Source organism: Nerophis ophidion, linkage group LG02 (assembly GCF_033978795.1).
Source record: "Nerophis ophidion isolate RoL-2023_Sa linkage group LG02, RoL_Noph_v1.0, whole genome shotgun sequence".
Classification (NCBI taxonomy): domain Eukaryota; kingdom Metazoa; phylum Chordata; class Actinopteri; order Syngnathiformes; family Syngnathidae; genus Nerophis; species Nerophis ophidion.
The window spans coordinates 20,099,915-20,123,224 of record NC_084612.1 but is presented as its reverse complement, the minus strand read 5'-3'; the positions used below and the strand labels follow the sequence as shown (position 1 = coordinate 20,123,224).

General features: G+C 40.0%; 1 protein-coding gene across 3 annotated transcripts in view; it reads left to right on the top strand.

The window, feature by feature from the left end:
* Window positions 1–23,310, top strand: part of LOC133537626 (MAM domain-containing glycosylphosphatidylinositol anchor protein 1) — a 569,362-nt gene that overhangs the window by 455,930 nt on the left and 90,122 nt on the right. For all 3 annotated transcript variants that reach the window (XM_061878797.1, XM_061878798.1, XM_061878796.1), the window contains exons 12-15: window positions 8,699–8,879; window positions 10,789–10,812; window positions 19,791–19,943; window positions 20,777–20,938. In XM_061878797.1, coding sequence (XP_061734781.1) covers window positions 8,699–8,879; window positions 10,789–10,812; window positions 19,791–19,943; window positions 20,777–20,938 — 520 coding nt within the window. The remainder of the gene's footprint in view (window positions 1–8,698; window positions 8,880–10,788; window positions 10,813–19,790; window positions 19,944–20,776; window positions 20,939–23,310) is intronic.

The window sequence follows — 23,310 nt, the reverse complement described above, 5'->3', positions numbered from 1 at the left end:
ATTGAGGTACAGTAGCTGTATGTAGGAAAATTAAAGCATATGTTTTTTTTTCAAACACAGTTTACAAAACGTAAACAATATAAGTGTAAATGGTTCAACAGATAATTATGGAAATACGGAATAAGTAAATACAAGCAACTGCTCAGACAAACATGCGGTAATTTCCCCCTTCCCAAAAATATGTGTGCAAATATTAAAAAAAAATTGAGCACAATTTTGTATCTAATCTACAGTATGAAGGAGATTAACATGGCCCCATTTGTCACAGTTTACCTGACACATGAAACGTGACAAATTAGGTGGGTGCACTATGCACTTTAGTCGCCATATTATAATAGAGTGTTTAATATGTTGAAAGGGACGGCCCGAGGGTCCCTGGTTCAATCCCCACCTAGTACCAACCTCGTCACATCCTGTGTGTCCTGAACAAGACACTTCACCCTTGCTCCTGATGGGTGCTGGTTAGCGCCTTGCATGGCAGCTCGCTCCATCAGTGTGTGAATGTGTGTGTGAGTGGGTAAATGTGGAAGTAGTGTCAAAGCGCTTTGATTACCTTGAAGGTAGAAAAGCCCTATACAAGTACAACCCATTTATCATTTATTGTGTATCCTTTAAAATGTTTTTTTTTTTGCAATTCCAACCTTAAACCTGCTGTCAGTTGCTATGTAGATAAAGTTGCTATCATTTTCAGCAGACTGCATTGCAAAATGATTAGTATATATATATATATATATATATATATTGTCATGATCCGTAGTCTGGATCATGTTTAGTTTAGTTATTTTCTGTTAGTTTGGACTCCCTTTGTTGTTTGTGTACCTTTTTGTGAGTCAGTTTGGTCACCATGGCAACATATTAATTTCACCTGCTGAGGGTTCCAGACGCACACCTGTTTTTGTTAATTACTTCCTTATTCAAGCCTGCCTTGTCCCGTCAGTCGGTCTTGGTCCCTTGTTTGCGGTATGCAACTGTTTCGTTGGTAATTATAGATTTCTTGTTACCTGATCCTGTGCTAGTGTTAGCATTAGCTTCTGTGCTTTCGCCACGCGTTTCTTTTCGTCTGTTTTTGTACCAGTGTTTTGTTATTAAATCATTCTTACCTTTTAGTTGTTGTCCGGAGTGTCTATGTTTGCGTTGGAGGAACGATCCCGCATTAAAATGCGACCCCCACGTGACAGAAGGGACCAAGCTTACAGTTCCTTCGCCATAGACTCTGAAGATGTGGAGCAAGGTACGTGGAGAGCAATGGAAGCGGAGACTCTACGCCACTCGCCCTTGGAGCGCCAGGTCCTGATGTGGGGTCCTAATGGCAAGTTGATTCCGATCACCTCCGTATGGCCCGAGGACATCGATCCACCACAGTACCGGACGCGTCAGCGAAGACGGAAGCCGTCCAAAAGGGCTCCACTTCGCTACCGGGACGCGCCGCTCCCTCAGACTCCTCCGGACAGCAAGACGCCACAAGCAGCAAAGTTTTCCTCGCCGTCGATGTTTGGTAATCCAGTCACTCATTTTGCCAAACAATTTTCTGATTGGGCTGCTAACAAAATGAACTCCGGCTACGACTTCACTCCATCCACTCTTCATGACGTCACTCCGCCCACTTCTGATGACGTCACTGAATCGGCGCGCGGCGATGACATCATTCCGCCGGCGTCATCTAAGGAAGTCACGGACCATAATGTTCTTGTTGTGCCTTCTGTCTCCAGGTGTAAGTCACCTACAAAAGACTATAACTCAAAGATAAAACACTACCAGGACATTTTTTTGAAATTTAGATTTCCTCAGTCTTCTTTTGATTGCCAAGCTCCGCCCCCCATGGCTCTAGTCCCGCCCACGACACGGACGTTTTCTTCTTGTCCTCCCACACAATCTCAGGTGGGAGAGGGAGATGCACTTGCTGAACACTTTTTAGGGGAGGAAAATGACCTGGCTGAACATTTTTTAGGGGAGGATTCTACCCACCTCCTAACCTCCCTCCACCCACCCCGAAAGACGGTTCCAGACCGCAAGAAGTGCGTCTGGGGGCGGTGTGGGGGGAGTGGCACAACTGCGCCCAGCCAAGCCGCAACCTCCTCCTAGGCCAATCCTCCTAACCTCCCTCCACCCACCCCGAAAGACGGTTCCAGACCGCAAGAAGTGCGTCTGGGGGCGGTGTGGGGGGAGTGGCACAACTGCGGCCAGCCAAGCCGCAACCTCCTCCTAGGCCGCCTCCACCAGCTCCACGACCAGTACCAGCACCAGCTCCACGACCAGTACCAGCACCAGCTCCACGACCAGTACCAGCACCAGCTCCACGACCAGTACCAGTACCAGCTCCACGACCAGTACCAGTACCAGCTCCACGACCAGTACCAGTACCAGCACCACGACCAGTACCAGCACCACGACCAGTACCAGTACCAGCACCACGCCAAGTACCAGTACCAGCACCACGCCAAGTACCAGCACCAGCTCCACGACAAGTACCAGCACCAGCTCCACGACAAGTACCAGCACCAGCTCCACATCAAGTACCAGCACCAGCTCCACAACAAGTACCAGCACCAGCTCCACGACAAGTACCAGCACCAGCTCCACGACAAGTACCAGCACCAGCTCTACGACAAGTACCAGTACCAGCTCCACGCCGCCAAGCACCGCCATGCCAAGTCTCGTCTTCTGCTGCGTCCACGCCTGACACGTCTTCTGCTGCGTCCACGCCTGACACGTCTTCTGCTGCGTCCACGCCTGACTCGTCTTCTGCTGCGTCCACGCCTGACTCCTCGTCTTCTGCTGCGTTCACGCCTGACTCCTCGTCTTCTGCTGCGTTCACGCCTGACTCCTCATCTTCTGCTGCATTCACGCCTGCCTCCTCGTCTTCTGCTGCGTTCACGCCTGACTCCTCGTCTTCTGCTGCGTTCACGCCTGACTCCTTGTCTTCTGCTGCGTTCACGCCTGACTCCTCGTCTTCTGCTGCGTTCACGCCTGACTCCTCGTCTTCTGCTGCGTTCACGCCTGACTCCTCGTCTTCTGCTGCGTTCACGCCTGACTCCTCGTCTTCTGCTGCGTCCACGCCTGACTCCTCGTCTTCTGCTGCGTCCACGCCTGACAAGTCTTCTGCTGCGTCCACGCCTGTTACGACGGCGCCGACGTGCCAACTTCCACGTCGACCATGGATGTGGCCGCCCCCTGGTCGTCCGCCACGCCAAGTGCATCCACCTCCCTGTCGGCCACGGATGTGGCCGCTCCCTGGTCGCCCGCCTCGCCGGCTGCAGCGGCGTTCCACTCGCCGCCGCCACTTGACTTTGCCTCGGTGGATTCGGGGACACTTGGCCTGGCGACCCACCGCCAATTCCTCCCCCCGCCCTCCCGTGACTCTTGACCCTGCTTGTTTTTGTTTATGGACATCTGGTATCTGTCCTTGAGGAGGGGGTACTGTCATGATCCGTAGTCTGGATCATGTTTAGTTTAGTTATTTTCTGTTAGTTTGGACTCCCTTTGTTGTTTGTGTACCTTTTTGTGAGTCAGTTTGGTCACCATGGCAACATATTAATTTCACCTGCTGAGGGTTCCAGACGCACACCTGTTTTTGTTAATTACTTCCTTATTTAAGCCTGCCTTGTCCCGTCAGTCGGTCTTGGTCCCTTGTTTGCGGTATGCAACTGTTTCGTTGGTAATTCTAGATTTCTTGTTACCTGATCCTGTGCTAGTGTTAGCATTAGCTTCTGTGCTTTCGCCACGCGTTTCTTTTCGTCTGTTTTTGTACCAGTGTTTTGTTATTAAATCATTCTTACCTTTTAGTTGTTGTCCGGAGTGTCTATGTTTGCGTTGGAGGAACGATCCCACATTAAAATGCGACCCCCACGTGACATATATATATATATATATATATATATATATATATATATATATATATATATATATATATATATATATATATATATATATATATATATATATATATATATATATATATATAAATATAAATATATGTATATATATCTATATATACACATATATGTATATATATATATATATATATATATATATAGATATATATACATATATATATCTATATATATATAGATACATATATATATGTATATATATATATATGTATATATATATATATATATATATATATATATGTATGTATTAGAGCTGTGAATCTTTGGTTGTCCCACGATTCGATTCAATATCGATTCTTGGGGTCATGATTCGATTCAAAATCGATTTTTTTTTTCAATTCAACACGATTCTCGATTCCAGAATTATTTTTTCCTGATTTAAAAGGATTCTCTATTCATTCAATACATAGGATTTCAGCAGGATCCACCCCAGTCTGCTGACATGCAAGCAGAGTAGTAGATTTTTGTAAAAAGCTTTTATAATTGTAAAGAATAATGTTTTATCAACTGATTGAAATAATGTAAATTTGTTTTAACTATTAAAGAAACCAAAAATATGACTTATTTTATCTTTGTGAAAATATTGGACACAGTGTGTTGTCAAGCTTATGAGATGCGATGCAAGTGTAAGCCACTGTGACACTATTGTTCTTTTTTTTATTTTTATAAATGTCTACTGATAATGTCAATAAGGGATTTTTAATCACTGCCATGCTGAAATTATAACTAATATTGATACTGTTGTTAATAATATTAATTTTTGTTTCACTACTTTTGGTTTGTTCTGTGTCGTGTTTGTGTCTTCTCTCAATTGCTCTGTTTATTGCAGTTCTGAGTGAGAATCGCAATTCAAATTCGAATCAATTTTTTCCCACACCCCTAATATATATATATATATATATATATATATATATATATATGCATTTTCATGAAAAGGGTTGGTTGTCACACTCTTTATAACCTGCCAAAAGAGAGCGTTTCTCTGTGGTATGGAAATTTACGACATAAGGATCAGAAGTCTCTTACATAGTCTTCTCCATAGTAATATGCACGAACTTAAGGTGAGAGGACATTCTGTGTTTTTCATTTTTCATTTACATATTCAGTTCCTCAGTGTTTGTTTTCTATAGGCTTTTACACAATCATTTTTAAGAATAAACTACAAACCCCGTTTCCATAAGAGTTGGGAAATTGTGTTAGATGTAAATATAAATGGAATACAATGATTTGCAAATCCTTTTCAACCCATATTCTATTGAATGCACTACAAAGACAAGATATTTGATGTTCAAACTCATAAACTTTTTTTTTTTTGCAAATAATAATTAACTTAGAATTTCATGGCTGCAACACGTGCCAAAGTAGTTGGGAAAGGGCATGTACACCACTGTGTTACATCACCTTTTCTTTTAACAACACTCAATAAACGTTTGGGAACTGAGGAAGCTAATTGTTGAAGCTCTGAAAGTGGAATTCTTTCCCATTCTTGTTTTATGTAGAGCTTCAGTCGTTCAACAGTCCGGGGTCTCCGCTGTCGTATTTTACCCTTCATAATGCACCACACATTTTGGATGGGAGACAGGTCTAGACTGCAGGCGGACCAGAAAAGTACCTGCACTCTTTTTTTACTCTTTTTTTGTAACGTGTGCTGAATGTGGCTTGGCATTGTCTTGCTGAAATAAGCAGGGGCGTCCATGAAAAAGACGGCACTTAGATGGCAGCATATGTTGTTCCAAAACCTGTATGTACCTTTCAGCATAAATGGTGCCTTCACAGATGTGTAAGTTACCCATGCCTTGGGCACTAATGCACCCCCATACCATTATAAATGCTGGCTTTTGAACTTTGCGTCAATAACGGTCTGGATGGTTCGCTTCCCCTTTGGTCCGGATGACACGATGTCGAATATTTCCAAAATTATTTTAAATGTGGACTCGTCAGATCACAGAACACTTTTCCACTTTGCATCAGTCCATCTTAGATGATCTCGGGCCCAGAGAAGCCGGTGGCGTTTCTGGATGTTGTTGATAATTGGCTTTCGCTTTAACTTGCACTTACAGATGTAGCAATGAACTGTATTTAGTGACAGTGGTTTTCTAAAGTATTCCTGAGCCCATGTGGTGATATCCTTTAGAGATTGATGCCGGTTTTTCATACAGTGCCATCAGAGGGATCGAAGGTCACGGTCATTCAATGTTGGTTTCCGGCCATGCCGCTTAGGTGGAGTGATTTCTCCAGATTCTCTGAACCTTTTGATGATATTGTGGACGGTAGATGTTGAAATCCTTAAATTTCTTGCAATTGCACTTTGAGAAACATTGTTCTTAAACTATTTGACTATTTGCTCACGCAGTTGTGGACAAAGGGGTGTACCTCGCCTATCCTTTCTTGTGAAAGACTGAGCATTTTATGGGAAGCTGTTTTTATGCCCAATCATGGCACCCACCTGTTACCAATTAGCCTACACACCTGTGGGATATTCCAAATAAGTGTTCCTCAACTTTATCAGTATTTATTGCCACCTTTCCCAACTTCTTTGTCACGTGTTACTGGAATCAAATTCTAAAGTTAATGATTATTTGCAAAAAAAAAAAAAAAAGGTTTTATCAGTGTGAACATCAAATATGTTGTCTTTGTAGCATATTCTACTGAATATGGGGGGAAATTATTTTCAAATCATTGTATTCCGTTTATATTTACATCTAACACAATTTCCCAACTCATATGGAAACGGGGTTTGTAATAGGGAATAGATTTGGTTGTCACACTCTTTATAACCTGCCAAAATAGAGCGCTTCTCTGTGGTATGGAAATTTACGACATATGGATCAGAACTCTCTTACATAGTCTTCTCCAGAGTAATATGCATGAACTTAAGGTGAGAGGACATTCTGTGTTTTTCATTTTTCATTTAAATATTCAGTTCCTCAGTGTTTGTTTTCTATAGGCTTTTACACACTATTTTTTAAGAATAAACAAAACTATTTTTTACCCTAAAACCTGTAAAGGGAAACCTATGGTTTATTTTGTTATCTAAGTAGTCGCTACATGGTTGTTAGCCAAGCAAAAATTTTCAGTCGGGGTTGGTCGTCACTTTATTTTTAGGATTGATTTGTCATTACAGTTCGGAATCTTTGAGCACCTAACAAATACGATTCAGGAGCTACGATTCGATTACAAATCGATTATTGATGCATCTTTAATTTATGTATATTCATTAAGTTTTACATTTCTTTTTGTTTCATGAAATAAGTGTTTATCACTTGCAACTTAAAAATCCATTTAATTTGGAATAATTAAAAGTTGAATTAATCGCCCCATGTATTAAATTAATGAAAATGTGTGTAAAACTGGAACATAGGAGCCCGTTGGTAAAGGAGCTGTTTGGATCACTTGGTCAGGTGGCTCGCTGCAGTCAGCCAAATTACTTTATTTACAATAAATCAATCAATCGATTCTATAAATGTCCATGTCTGAATTGCGATGCATCTAAAAATCTATTATTTCCCCCACCTCTTATTGTCTCTTACTCGCATATTCATACATATCATATACACAGTAGGCAGGCCTTGGGATTTATTTTCTGTTCATGTTCCTTGCCAATTTTGTTAAGTAGATTCCATCTATCCGTTTTTTACCGATTGTCCCTTTTGGGGTTGAGGGGGGTGCTCTAAGGATAGGTTTATTGGCAACACTAAATTGGCCCTAGTGTGTGAATGAGAATGTTAATGTTATCTGTCCATCTGTGTTGGCCCTATGATGAGGTGGCGACTTGTCCAGGGTGTGACCCGCCTTCCGCCTGAATGGAGCTGAGAGAGTAGATTAAGTTATGTATTTATGAACTTGTCAATTCGATTCAACTTTGTAATTTAGTTCTGACTTAATTATTGTCTTTTTAAAAAATATGCTGTTTCACCATTAAAGACACATTTTAAACATGTAGTGTGTGATAATCATCCTTGTGATCGGCTTGGTTGTCTCAATGTGTCTTTGATTATTAATTACCTTTCTGGTACAATCATTATTGGAAATGAGATGCATCCACATTTCAAGACAACACCCTAAGCTTCAATTGAATGTAGGAGTAATTACTGAATGATGATTTGAAGAAGAGCAAGAGATGATTTTCTTAAGATGACATGGCATTTCTGTCTAGTAGAAATTCCTGGTAAAAGCAAGCTATCAAGACGCATACGAGCGGAACTGGCTCATAGTCATTCCTTTTGTGGTTAAATAAAATGTGAAGGGCGTGCTTAGTAGTAAAAAGATATGAGGATATGCTGATCAATACGATGCCATTAGTGGTTATCCACAGCACAAAGTACATTCCTGCAGACTCTCATCAGGGATGCCCTAATCTAATCGCATTAGAATTGAGTGTGTTTCATAATAACTGTCATGCTTAACCTTGTATCCTTGTTAAGATATTTGTTTTGTCCTGAAGGAGCAGAGATACTTGAGCCAACATCCGATGCATTTCCTTTCACTTGGTGGTCTTGTGATTCCGTGCAAATCCTGAATTTAAAGTACTTTTTAAGGACCGGGATTGGGAAAACTGCAAAATACATCCAAGAGATGAAAGACAGGGGGTGGTAGTGTTGGGAATAGGAAAGACAAAGACATCCAGACAGCACCGCTGTTACAAGTGTAGTTTTAGTTCTACCTTCTTGTATCTGTGATCCTATTTTTTCTTTTGCACTATGGGGACTTTTCTTCTGTGTAAGGTTTTTTTTCCACATTTGCAGATATTTGTATACATTACGCCTGAGCTTGTCTGTCTCTTTCTCTCGCTGTTTGTCTAAATGTAGAACAAGCAGAGCCTGTTTTCAAGGCAGATAGCCCTCAAAGCCAAAGAACCAGAGACGGGGGTGCTGATGTCCTACACCATTCCCGACCTGAGGATCCCTCTTTCCTACGAGGTCCGACTAGCTCCCGTCACCACCTACACCACGGGGGAATACGTCAGTCGCATCATCCAGTATTCTGAGCGTGAGTGAATTAATAAACTGTTTATAGTGGAACCTTTATGGTGAACCCAATTCTTCCTACAACGCTTGCGAATTTATTCTCTTAGGAAATACAGCATTTATTATGACATCCATTAAAATTAAACAACGCTTAACTCTAAGGACAAACAAAGAATAAGTAATGTGAATGTTCTATAAAAACTGATAAAAGTTGGGTTTGTTGACTTGATAGACTGGATCTGCTTTTGTGTATTCTTCAAACACCCATTGGTGAGGCTACTCTTTCTTTTGGAATAAGTGCTGCAAAAACTTTTTGGAAAAAACACCAAAGAAAGACCAAAGTCAATTAAAAAAGGGTTAATCATTTGATGCCCTTTGAATCGACTTTTTGTGCAACATCCTGACATCTCACCCTGATGTATGTATTACAGTGCTTAGGCATATTTAAATCAATTTTGGACGAATTCTTTCCATTCAGTCACATGTTTTTTCTTACCTTTTTAATTCTCGTGTACAGAGTGGTGGTAAACCAAACCAAATTGGCTACTGTGCATCAAACAGTGTACAACCTATCTTAAAGTTAAATTTAAAGTACCAATGATTGTCACGCACACACTAGGTGTGGTGAAATTTGTCCTCTGCATTTGACCCATTCCCTTGTTCACCCCCTGGGAGGTGAGGGGAGCAGTGAGCAGCAGTGGTGGCCGCACTCGGGAATTATTTTTGGTGATTTAACCCCCAATTCCAACCCTTGATGCTGAGAGCCAAGCAGGGAGGTAATGGGTCTCAACTAGGGGCCTAGATCTTACCACTAAAAGCAGATATGAACAAAACAGCAAACTATGCAATGGAAGAGATCACCATACTTTATAAAAATTAAAAAAATAGGTCGAGTGATCTCAAGGATTATCCGTCAGTGCAGATCCAAGACATGTCAACCTCTCTAATGTCATTTAATACGGAAAAACAGATGAAAGCTTGGAAAAGCATGGAGACATAATACTTCTTTGTGTGAGGCTGAGTCAAGGACCTTGGTATCAAGACTCTTCCGGATAAAATGTGCCCAATTTTTGGCCGCGTAAGGTTGCATTTTATGATTTAACTTTGTGTCTTGTGAGGACACATCCTTGCAAACAAACTGGAGTAACACTCGATAGCCTTGACGCACTTTTTTTTGTATTTTCTCATTATACTAACCACTCATAAAGATAATCATAGACACCACTGAAGACCTGACACCTTGTGAAAGAAGACAAATAAGTGATTACAGCTCACTAATTTCAGCCATGTTACCTTGTTTTTCCACGCGTCATTAGGAGTACTTTCCTGGTTTTATCAAAATATATAACTATATATGTCAACATTGTGTATGTGCTGAACGGTTCATATAGGATTGCTGCCTTTGGGAAAAGCTTAACTCTTTTTAGGCTTTGCTCGAATTTGCTTTCTTTTATTTAAACTCGCCAAGTTGGTGGTTTACAAAACACTCATAGGAAAAATGTGTTTCAGGAACTTAGAAACGAGAAAAAGTACAAAAAATATCAATTCGTTACTTAAATGAGAAATGCTAAAGATTAAAAGTACATCAAACTAACGTTCAGCGAAGTGATCACCCAAATTTGTGCGTTTCTCGTCATTTCGTAAAATCTTAAGCTCATAAGCACCTTCTGTTTCCCTTTCGAGGAACTCTGAAGTACTTGTTATACTTTTCATAATTTAAAATATTTCAACAGATTTTTATTTGAGAAAGGCAAAATGCCGCACAGAACTCTTTGACAACAGACGCTTGCTTGACCACCACTTCAAGCCTTGCATATTTAATGAGACGGACGTGGCATCGAATGAATACAACCAATACTAAAATGTACTAATGTATTTGTCCTTTGTCTTTTCACATGCCCAACATGTAAGCTATTGTTATTTTCTTACAGCTTACACCTATCCAAGACCTTCAGGTGAGTCCTCTCTCAACGCCTCCATGTTCCACATTTCACTCTCTCATAATAAAGAGCTTGTTGCTGTGAAATGATTGACGACAGGGCAGTAAAATTTAGCAATTTTTTTTTTTCTTTTTGTCAACATATGTTTGTAAAGACGTTGATGATCCAAACTGGTCGCCTCAGGGAGGAGAGTGGGGGAACAGTGTTATGAAAAGTATTCAAAAACTGTGTGTAGATAGTTGTTTTTTTGTTTTTTTTAAATGTCAAGCAATGGGCAATTGGCCATTGTTGTTGAATATACAGTATTATCTGTAATATATATATATATATATATATATATATATATATATATATATATATATATATATATATATATATATATATAAATATATATATAGTCATTTTGGGGAATTTCCCATTCTCCACCCTGACTATAAATAGTATAATTTATCTATAAAATTGTTATAATTATACATCTGCATTACATTGTAAGCTCATTAACATTAAAGGAAACAATGTTACCGTGGTTACAGTGAAGCCACGTGCTACATTCACTTCATCATATTCTGGTACAGCAAATAAAGCATGATCCCGTATGTATATATATATATATATATATATATATATATATATATATATATATCATATTTATTTATTTTTTGTCCTGGTATACTAGACCCGCACTCCATTTATATCAGTTAGTCATCATTTCAAACATCAATAATATATATCGTTTAACTGAAAATTCTAAACATAAAAACCCATTTTACTGTTGACTATCACATGAATAATATGACAACTATCAACACACTAGTCATCTACAGTATGCAACTCTCCAACTGCTCTTTCTCAGCAAAGAAAATTAATTTGTTGACAAAACTGTTGTGCAATTGTTTTGATTATTGTCTGTGTTTTGTGCCAGAAAAAAATGTAGTTGACAAAAATATCTGTCAAGCAAGTTAACACACGTACATAACCAGCGTATCAAATAACGCAAATCTAAGCTTTTATAACTATTTACATCTGATAACTAGTCGTGGGCCTGTTATATAAAGTATATTAGTAATCATATGCATAACAGGGCTCATTTTCTTTCTGACAAAAGAACGAGACCAAAAACAGATGTTTCAGCGAGTGCAGCTTCAGAGTCCTTAGGGAAAGCTGAAAGCCTGCAGAAAATTAGCAGCCGGGCTTTTACAAAAGGTAAAAAACAAATATTATTAGTGCTTCGCTGAGTTTCTTATGGTCTCCTCACAAACAAAGCAAACACTAGCTTATTGCGCTCGTCAGCCATATTTTTTCGTTTACATTCCTTGTTGTTCTCCCGAGGTCAGACCTCATAAGCTCCTCCAATATGTCCTTCCACCAGGTTTCTCCAATGCATCATCAAAAGTACGACTTATCTTATTGTCCCCCACTAGCTCTCAGCCTCTCAAACCTCCTATCAGATCTCCCCTTTGTCTTTATCAGCAGGCATAGTGCTGTCCGTCCTCTTCATTTAGCGTTTCCTTTTAGCAGCGTTTGTCTGGCAAAGGTGTCACTCAGCTCTGCCAGGGCGAGGCCATTAAAATAACTGCAGATTGGAACAGACTCTGGGAACAAGGGTGCAAATTGAAATGAGCCTATGTCGTGAAGCAGGGTGTGGAGGGTATTAGATGAGCTCCCTGTGAGAAATAACAACACACACACGGCCGGCAGTTTATTTGACTTGTAAAGATTGTGTTTGTTGTCTTCATTTGTACAGTAATCTGTTAATTGAATATGTTGTTAGTCATGTAGTATTTGATGGTCATAGCAACACGCCTCAATAGATCTGACTTCTGGCATCTTAAGTGCCTTCAAAGTGTTTTAGCTACTACTAGCTATTTGTCAATAAAAGTGTTGTTTTATAATTTTGAAAGTAAATATCTTTGTCTGTGAGCCTCATGCCTTTATGTTGTATGACGTCACTTTTATATCTTTTGTTAAAACAAGACAGGTAATGTTTCTTTGGAGATGTAGAGGTTCGACTTTTTGTGCCTGATCTACTAAAGGTTTGCATGTGTAGAAATGTGTGTAAACTTGATAGCACACGCAAAGCTAAACGACTAAACTTGTGCAGCATTGCGTCTCTAAAATGAGCAAAATAGCGTGTCTGTCTTCATAAATATGAAAAATATATGATGATTATTAGTGCAATGTGATTTATCAAGACTTAAAGGCCCTGATCAGAATACTACGCACTAAACAGCCTGTGCAAACTATGAAATTGTGTGTTTTTAGTTTAGATGAGACTTAATAAGCTTGTTCCGATTCCACTTTTAATTCTGGTGTCATTAAGCAACACTTTATTAATATTAATTATGTGCATGAACAAAGAAGGGCAGTACGGTGGCCCAGTAGTTAGTGCCTGTGCCTCACAATACGAAGGTAATCAGCTATGGATGCGGGTGCAATGTTTGAACAAGGGGGCTGTGCATGTTTTGTTGCGTAGTGTTGCTGGTGTGGACTCTGTAGAGTCGGGTTGGGATGGACGGGCGCTGGCTTCTGCATGGACTCGAAGTCTTTGGGGTCTGTGTCCAGGCCCTCTGCTCCCCCTACTTATAGTGCACACACGTATTTAAGACTTTGAGGGATTCCCCTGCGGAGAGGCATGGCGAGGGGATGAGGAAGCCTCTATGGGGCTCCAGTCCTCCTGACTTGTCTCCTGCTCACCCATCCCTCAATTTTAACTACAAATTAGACACTTAAGGTTTGGGGGACTCGGCATGGTAGGGACCCACCATGGCTATGATCCCCGATTTCAATCACATCCTTAGTGTCCACCCGCATACATAACTCCCTCAAACTACAGCACACACATCAATAGGGACTGGAAGTTGGCTGTAAAGGCTGACCTCCTAATCTAATTTTAACAACACAGTAGACACTCCAGAGGCCTTATAGACTGCCACATCACATGCTCGGGTGGCTTGGGGTTTGGTAATCGCCCCTCATTGCGTCCTGCGGTCTGGTGGCCTGCCATTCCTGTGCAGGGACCTTGCTGAGGGTGTGAGGTTTTTAATTTTAAAAAATGTAGGTTTCATTTAGTTATTTTTTATTTTTTTAATGGATGTGGATTGGGTGGTCAATTGTTTTCGCTTACGGTTTGTGTGGCGTTGCGCAGGTTCCGCTTCCAGTTGGGCGGGGTTCATGCCCGTCTGTCCTGGCCTCGCGCCGTAGTCTGTGTCGGTCGCTTGATGCGGGAGCAGCGCAGCCCTCTTGTTTGGTGTGGGTGCTGTGTCTCAATTGCTTTGACGTCGGTGTGTTTGGACTGGAAAGTGGAGTTTTTTAGTCGGGGGTGTTGTTGATGTCTTTTGTTTGCGCGTTGGCGTTTGGGCTGACTAAGGAGCTGGCACTGGCTGGTCTCCATGGTCCTGTTGGCACGTGGTTTTTGGTCGAGGTTTTTCAGTAGTGTTGATTTGATCAAGTGGTGCTGGTTGCCACGGATATTGCAGTCATTGTTTCTGCTGTTGTTTTTTTGTGGTGCAGGTGCCCGTAACTGCTGGGTCCAGTACGAAGGGGGTGGGGGAGGGCGATGTTGTGGTTTGTAGCAGCGGGTGCGCGTAGTGGTTGTCGGGGTTGGGGAACATGCCGTCTTGTCAGTTGCTGGGATAGTGAATTTGTGTGTCAGCGTGTCTGTGATCTCTTTTTTTTAATCCCCTTCCCTCAGTGGGAGGATCCACCAGGTCAGTTACTGGATGTTCCATCTCCGTTTTGGTGGCTGTTTTGGGAGCGGCGGCCTAAGGCGGTCCCCACTGTGCTCTCCTGGGTAGGTTGGGCTCGTGGGGACCCGGTTGCTGGTGGGGCGGGGAAGACTTCCCGTCCGGCTACGGGTAGTCTCCTGGGCACCTTTGGGCGGGGCATCCTGTCTTTCTGCCTGTGTGTGGTATGGTCTCTTGCTGGCTTGGGCGCTGGCTCTCTCCTGCTTCGTCGTCTGCTGGGCGCATCTGTCTAGGGCCTGCTGCTGGCCTTGCTGTGCAGCACAGTGGGCCTGGCCAGCCTGACTGTGTGGGGTTGGGGGTCCCTTGTCCGCTGGGTACTACACCTGCTGTTTTGGGTTGAGCTCTCTGGGTGGCTGGGGCCATACTTTGGCTCCTGCACACTCTAAGAGACTGATGTATTGTGTATACAAATACATGTACATTCTCAGATACACGCAATTATTCATGCATACTGTACATACGTACACTTATTCATACATTCATACACGCACACATTGGTACTTACATAGGTACCTATGCTTTTATATACATACACAAATACGGTACATACAGCCACACACACATTCACTGTACAAACATATATATACACATATTGTACATAAACAAGCACATATTCATACACACACTCATGCATATAATTACGTTTCATCAAACATATATCATTGTTGTTCCCTTAGGGTAAACTGGTTAAAACACGGCACACTGACAGAGCTTAACTTACTGTTACTATAACAATCTACAAGGTTAATACAGTTTGTTTCTCTTTCTTCTACTCCATTTATCTGCTTTCTTTTGTTATTTAAGTTATTATTACATCAATGTAGTTTTGCATTTGAAACAGTTGTGTGTTTTGATAATAGAGATAATTATTATTATTCGTTATCAAAAGTGTTATTTATATTGGTATTTTTATTGCTCAATTTGTAGTGCAATAATGTTCCTTGTCATTTCTGTGTTATTGATATTTACTTCACTAACTACTTCTTTGCTATTCCTTCCGTATCATATTTGTACACAGCGTATTTTGCTAATGTTTCTCTTGTTGTTGTCTCTCTGTCTTGTGCCCCTCTTGTCAATGCAACCCCCCCTTCTTTCTTTTCTTTCCCTTCTTTCTATCCCTTTCTGCTCCGTTCTAGCTGTGCCAAACATTAATATAAATCAATTTAATAAAGTCAAATACAGAAAAGGCAGCAAGAGAGGTATCCCACACTTTTTACCCCCACTCTTGTAAAGTAAATCTGTACAGCAAATATGGGCATCTACATCAACAATATAATTTTCCTGAGTGGCTGGACAAAACAAAAAAAAACAAAAAAGCTGTGGATAGACAAAGCCCGAAAGCGGTACGCTCTCCCGTAGCTTGCCGGCTGGAATCAATTTTTGGCAGGGAATACGTTTTTGGCACAACACTGGAAGCAGCAAATACTAGAATTAACTTAGAGTTGTGTAGATGCCGTGATCGATGACTGGCCTGCTGATGGCATCATAGCAGTAAAAACAAAATGTGTCCTCTTCACTTTCTCCCAGCTGTACAGGTATTAGGATGCGGAACATGTTAAATCCACACATTTTGTTTTTTGCGGTGACCTCCTCTTCTCGCATGGAAAAGCATCTAAATGGCTCAAGTTTATTACTAACCCCTACCCATCTTTCAATGTACGCCATTAAAGAGCTGTAATTGGATGTAGTCTGAACTTGTTCCACCCATCAACAAAACGAAATCAAATATGATTGGATTTTGTTTCTGTCAACATTTTCGTCTCATATTTATACGGAACTAACATGTCAGTTAAATGTGTCATTGTCTCGTCAGTTAATTGTGTTATTGTCTCAGTCAATGTGCCTTTGTTTTGATTACTTATCAACCTATTTTGATCTGCTTTGATGTAAAAAACACAACACAAATAGAATAAAGAGCTTGCAGTCCAGGGCGGGCACGACAGACTCTGTGGGGGGGCAGGGCCTGCCATGACGTCGGAACTGGTTTTAATACACGCAAACCTTTGGTGGATCAAGCCTAAAGTGTGTAAGGACTGCTGTTTTGGATCTATATTTAGCTAATTTAAAACACGCATGCAAACTGGCACAGTTGCACACAAATGGTTTTGAGAAAGGAGGCAATCACACTGCAAAGACTGACAATTAGACAGAGAATTCTGTGTTATCAACATACTGTATTTGGTCAATCAAGAATAAAAACATCATAGACTGCCATTCAGTAATACAATTTTAACATGTTATAGCTGATGCATGACTTAAAGGCCTACTGAAACCCACTACTACCGACCACACAGTCTGATAGTTTGTATATCAATGATGAAATATTAACATTGCAACACATGCCAATACGGTCGGTTTAGTTTACTAAATTGCAATTTAAAATTTCCCGCGGAGTTTCTTGTTGAAAACGTCGCGGAATGATGACGCGTGCGCGTGACGTCACGGACTGTCAGGAAATATAAGCGCAGCACTATTTGCGGCTAAAAGTCGTCTCTTTTCATCACGCAATTAAACAGTATTCTGGACATCTGTGTTGCTGAATCTTTTACAATTTGTTCAATTAATAATGGAGAAATCAAAGTAGAAAGATGAAGTTGGGAAGCTTTAGCCTTTAGCCACACAGACACACGGTGATTCCTTAATTGTTTAAAATTCCCGGAGGTGAAGCTTTACTATGGATCAAAGCGGTCAAGCGAACATGGATCCCGACCATTTGTCAACCGGCAGGTTTCGATGAGAAAATTGTGTTAAAAAGTCGCCTCTTACCGGAGATCTGTGGAGTTTGCGCCGTCCTTGTATCTGCCGTGACTTCTCTCTGACACTGGCCTCAAGACACCCGTGGACACAGCCCTCCGACTATCAGGTACTATTTAATCTCACTAAAACACTAGTAACACAAGAGAAAGATAAGGGATTTCCCAGAATTATCCTAGTAAATGTTTCTAAAAACATCTGAATCCGTCCCAATGCAATCGCTTTTTTTAAACTTTTTTTTTATTTTATTTTATTTTTTCTAGTCCTTCATTATCAACATCATCATCCACAAATCTTTCATCCTCTCTCAAATTAATGGGGAAATGTTCGTTTTCTCGGTCCGAATAGCTCTTGCTGCTAGAGGCTCCCATTAAAAACAATGTGAGGACGTGAGGAGCCCTCACCCTTGTGATGTCATCGTCTGCGACTTCCGGTAAAGGTGAGGGTTTTTTATCAGCACCAAAAGTTGCAAACTTTATCGTGGATGTTCTCTACTAAATCCTTTCAGCAAAAATATGGCAATATCGCGAAATGATCAAATATGACACATAGAATGGACCTACTATCCCCGTTTGAATAAGAAAATCTAATTTCAGTAGGCCTTTAAGGGGCTGATTACGCTGCATATTCCAAAACATAACAAAACAACACAGTTTGAACCGTTGGAGCATATCATGTCATGAATGTGGAGGGGCATGGGTGTCTCCAAGGTGACAGCTTGATATACCCGCAACATCGCCATTTAAAAAAGTTGGTCTGCATCTTGTTATCAATTGTTTGTTTTATAGTTTGCACACGCTGTTTGGATCTTAGTAAATCAGGCCCTTCCAGGCTGTATTTCCATTTCAGTTTTGAGTAGTTTGACCCACCAAGATCCAATGGTGCGCTGTACTGCAAAGACGAATTAGACACTAAATCTCCCCTTCTTCCATTCTTGAAGGTGCCGTCTTTGTCAGCAATTGCAGATACATTTCCCCCAGTGATCTATGGAGTGGCATTCTAGGAGCGTTTCTTGTCCAAATCAGTTGATAAAGTGCACTTGGCTCTTTTCCAACTTCTCTGCGCCTCACAAAGAAAAGCACTAAAAGTCACAGCGTGCCGCTCATTGGGAAGACGTGTCTGGGTTGAGAGTGGGCATGTACAGTGCACAGGGTGGGAGTTGGTTCAGCGGTTAGAATTAGAAACAGAAAAAAAGTGTACCATACTTTGATGGTAATCCAGGTCAGGGCCTGATTCATTTTCCTGGCGGGCTTCTATAGCCCGTATTGATTTTTAACCCATGTACATCACAAGATACAAAGCACTCCCGCACATAGGAGGCTTTTTCATTAAACTTGCCTTCTAGTTGGGTCAGTTCGAGGTTGGGCCGAGTTCTCTTCATAAACCCATCCAATTCATCAGGAGGATTCAGGCTACGCAGCAGGCAGGTTATAAAATGCCGCCTTTTGCTCCAATTTCTCCAAATAGGTTGGACCAGAATGCGTGAAATTTAACAACATAGGCTTGAATATTTGCATTGGATTATCTTTCCATAATCTGATGGAAAATATTTTAGGGTTTATGTAATTCATATAAGTGTGTTTTATTTAGGGGATTTGCAATTTTCATACGCAAATAACGCTTTAATAGATGTCACCTACTAGTCGTTTATACCTTTACAATAGAACTGTATATATATATATATGTTCCACAACTCAGCTCATAACCCAAATCATCCCCACATATTGAAATTAATTTGAATGAATGTAATTTTCTAAACAGCATAATTTTAAGATGCCTTTTAAACAGAAAAAAAACTATTTTAGGGTATGAAGTATTGTTTGAAAATCAATATAATAGCATTAACTACTAACAACTACAGTAGTTTTCTGATATAGTCTAATATTGTACATCATTTACCTTGGAGACTAATTAATACAGTGTCTCCTTTTACGTCCAGTGTTGCCATGTCCTCTTACTAGAAGCGACTTTTGCGCTTGTTTGTCCCCATATTATTGCTCATAAAATCCAACATCCAACTATGGACAAATACTACTTCAACTGGTGGCGGAAATACCCATTACCCAAAGTATGTAAGTATAACAAAAAGTTGAGAGTTAGGTTGTAAATTATGGTTGTTATTAATTTCGTCCAAATTAGTATCTTTCAGGATGTTGATTTTTTTTTCTTAAGCAACATTTAAAACTCCATTAGAATGTCATGTAAAATTAAATCAATATGTTGCCAGTAGACAAATCTAACAATAAAACATTTTGAGTTTTAGTGTGTATGGTGACTCTGAAGTCACATAACTAATGGCACTACACCACATCACAACAAGGGTACTTTAGTAATGGTTTATAAATGGGTTCTAAATTAGTCATTGCCTTTTTTTTAAATATTTTATAAAGGTGTAATCAATTGCTGGAAGCCATATGGTCATTGGACATTTATTATTTTTCCTATAACCTGTCCTCAATCTAACATGTTGTCTCTTGTCCCTTATTCTCTTTTAAGACCATGTGTGTGGTTTTGAGGACGAGAGGATGTGCGGTTTTTCTCAAGACCGTAGCGATGTCTTTGACTGGACACGACAGAATCACCTGACCCAAAATCCCAAACGATCAGCCAATACAGGCCCTGAGACGGATCGTAGTGGAACCAAAGAAGGTGCGAATGAAACAGCATTTTGTTCATATATTCAGCTGAATATATACACAACAGTGTCTGGTATGTACAGTTATGTACAAGTTCCAATTTTGCATTTCATTGCCCATAACTGTGGTGCGTTCAAAGACCCTAGTTAAAGTTACAGAGGTGTGCTTAGTTTTTAAAAAAAACAGGGGGAGACGGAACTTCCAAGAGTTGCACTCGTGATAATATAATCCTAATAATAATGATTAATGCTGTGAAATGAATACATTTTTGATCAGATTAGTCCCACTTTTGAATTTGGATTAATCATGAAAAATAATTGGCTTGCATTATGCACAAATGCAGAATGCTTTTTAAAAAGATGTGTTTCTTGAATGCACTTAATTAATTTGCTCAAAACTTGCTGGATAACAACTAGCGCTGCCTTTTACGAAACCATCTGTGGTTAAGGTAAAAGGGCATGTGGGTCAAAATAAATTGCATGATTAATCTGCCTATATACATGACTAATGCAAGTTAAGTCGTTAAAAATGAAGGGTGTATTGTTATTATTCAAACTACCCACTGATTATATTCCTATATGTATCAGCTGATCTGTACTTAACACTCTGGAGTAAAGGGACATGACATGTTTATAATCATATAAAAGTGAACAATAGCACGTTATATAAAACCAAATGTATGCAATAATAAATTTTTTGATGCATGTAAACATATCAAGTGTGTGTATTGGGCAGTGACATAGAGTCTAGGCTGGCATGGGGGGCCCTTTAGAAGTCTTGTTTATGGGATTCCAGAATTTAGTGCTCCACTCCTGTATATACATAACTATTAGTTCTTCTTTCCAGGCTACTACATGTACATCGAGGCATCTCGACCTCGTGTTCAAGGGGACAAAGCTCGTTTGCTGTCTCCACTTTTTAATGTGACCACGGTCAGAGGTCCCAAGGGGTCTGGCAGAGTACCTTACTGCGTCTCCTTCTACTACCACATGAAGGGCAAACACATTGGTGAGTAGACGCCTTCAACGTCCCAGTAGAACATGCAGTAAAGTAAGGATGTACCTCCATGACAAGCTTGCGTGCTTATGTGAAGGTTCTTAGTCTGTGTCTGATTGAGCCACAATTGAAGGGATGAACGGGTCGACAATATTAATGAAAGTGGAGGAGCGACAAGAGTTCTGTTTATTTTTGTTTCCAAAGTGTGTGTGTGTTCGAATGTAGGCAGTGGGCGTGTGATTTATAGCATTGACACGACACAATCAGTCACTTGGGTAAGCTGTTCATCATAATATGCTCTGTCACACAGCTAGAAGGCATATACAGCTCGGAGCCTAGAAACACCAGCACACACACGCACGCACACACGCACACACACACACACACGCAAACACACACACAAAAGACACATACTCTTATTCCCATCAGAGCTATATGAGACTTGCATACATTATACAATGTGCACACAAAGAAACAGTAGCTTGCACATGTGGGTAGTCTGCCTACCGAAGTTTCTATTCCAACCATGAGGTAAACCTGATGCACCCTGTTAGTGCTTAACATGGACTGAAATATTACTATATAAAATAAATATACACACGCATATATATATATATATATATATATATATATATATATATATATATATATATATATATATATTTATATATATATAAATATATATATATATATATATATATATATATTAGGGGTGTTGTAAAAAAATCGATTCGAATACGAATCGAATCAAATACGTTGTGCGATTCAGAATCGATTCTCATTTTTAAAAAATCGATTTAAAAAAATAGTTTTTATTTTTTTTATCAATCCAACAAAACATCCATCCATCCATCCATCCATTTCCTACCGCTTATTCCCTTTCGGGGTCGCGGGGGGAACTGGCGCCTATCTCAGCTACAATCGGGCGGAAGGCGGGGTACACCCTGGACAAGTCGCCACCTCATCGCAGGGCCAACACAGATAGAAAGACAACATTCACACACTAGGGCCAATTTAGTGTTTCCAATCAACCTATCCCCAGGTGCATGTCTTTGGAAGTGGGAGGAAGCCGGAGTACCCGGAGGGAACCCACGCATTCACGGGGAGAACATGCAAACTCCACACAGAAAGATCCCAAGCCTGGATTTGAACCCAGGACTGCAGGACCTTCGTATTGTGAGGCAGACGCACTAACCCCTCTGCCACCGTGAAGCCTCCAACAAAACAATACACAGCAATACAGCAATATTGCTGTCCAACAAAACAATACACAGCAATACCATAACAATGCAATCCAATTCCAAAACCAAACCTGACCCAGCAACACTCAGAACTTCAGTAAAGACACAAGCCAAAAGTAGTGAAACAAAAATGAATATTATCAACAACAGTATCAATATTAGTTATAATTTCAGCATAGCAGTGATTAAAAATCCCTCATTGACATTATCATTAGACATTTATAAAAATTAAAAAAAAGAAAAATAGTGTCACAGTGGCTTACACTTGCATCGCATCTCATAAGCTTGACAACACACTGTGTCCAATGTTTTCACAAAGAAAAAATAAGTCATGTTTTTGGTTTGATTAATAGTTAAAACAAATTTACATTATTGCAATCAGTTGATAAAACATTGTCCTTTACAAATGTAAAGGTTTTTCCAAAAAAATATACTACTCTGCTAGCATGTCAGCAGACTGGGGTAGATCCTGCCGAAATCCTATGTATTGAATGAATACAGAATCGTTTTAAATCGGAAAAATATCGTTTTTGAATCAAGAATTGAATTGAATCGAAAAAATCGACGTATTATCGAATCGTGACCCCAGGAATCGATATTGAATGAAATCGTGGGACACCCAAGGATTCACAGCCCTAATATATATATATATATATATATATATATATATATATATATATATGTATATATATATATATATATATATATATATATATATATATATATATATATATACATATATATATATATATATATATATATATATATATTATATATATACTGTAAATATATCCATCCATTTTTCTACCGCTTATTCCCTTTAGGGATCGCGGGGGGCGCTGGTGCCTATCTCAGCTGCAATCGGGCAGAAGGCAACGTACACCCTGGAGAAGTCGCCACCTCATCGCAGGGCTATAGGGCTATACATACATGCATCCATTTTTTTATATATATATATATATATATATATATATATATATATATATATATATATATATATATATATGTATACATATATGTATAATCTGACATCACATGGACAAAGATAAGACCTTCTGGAGGAATGTTCTGTTGATTCTGCATTGTTGATTCTGAAGGCTTCAAGCAGATTTGGTACAGCATGGCAACATAAACTAGCTGAAT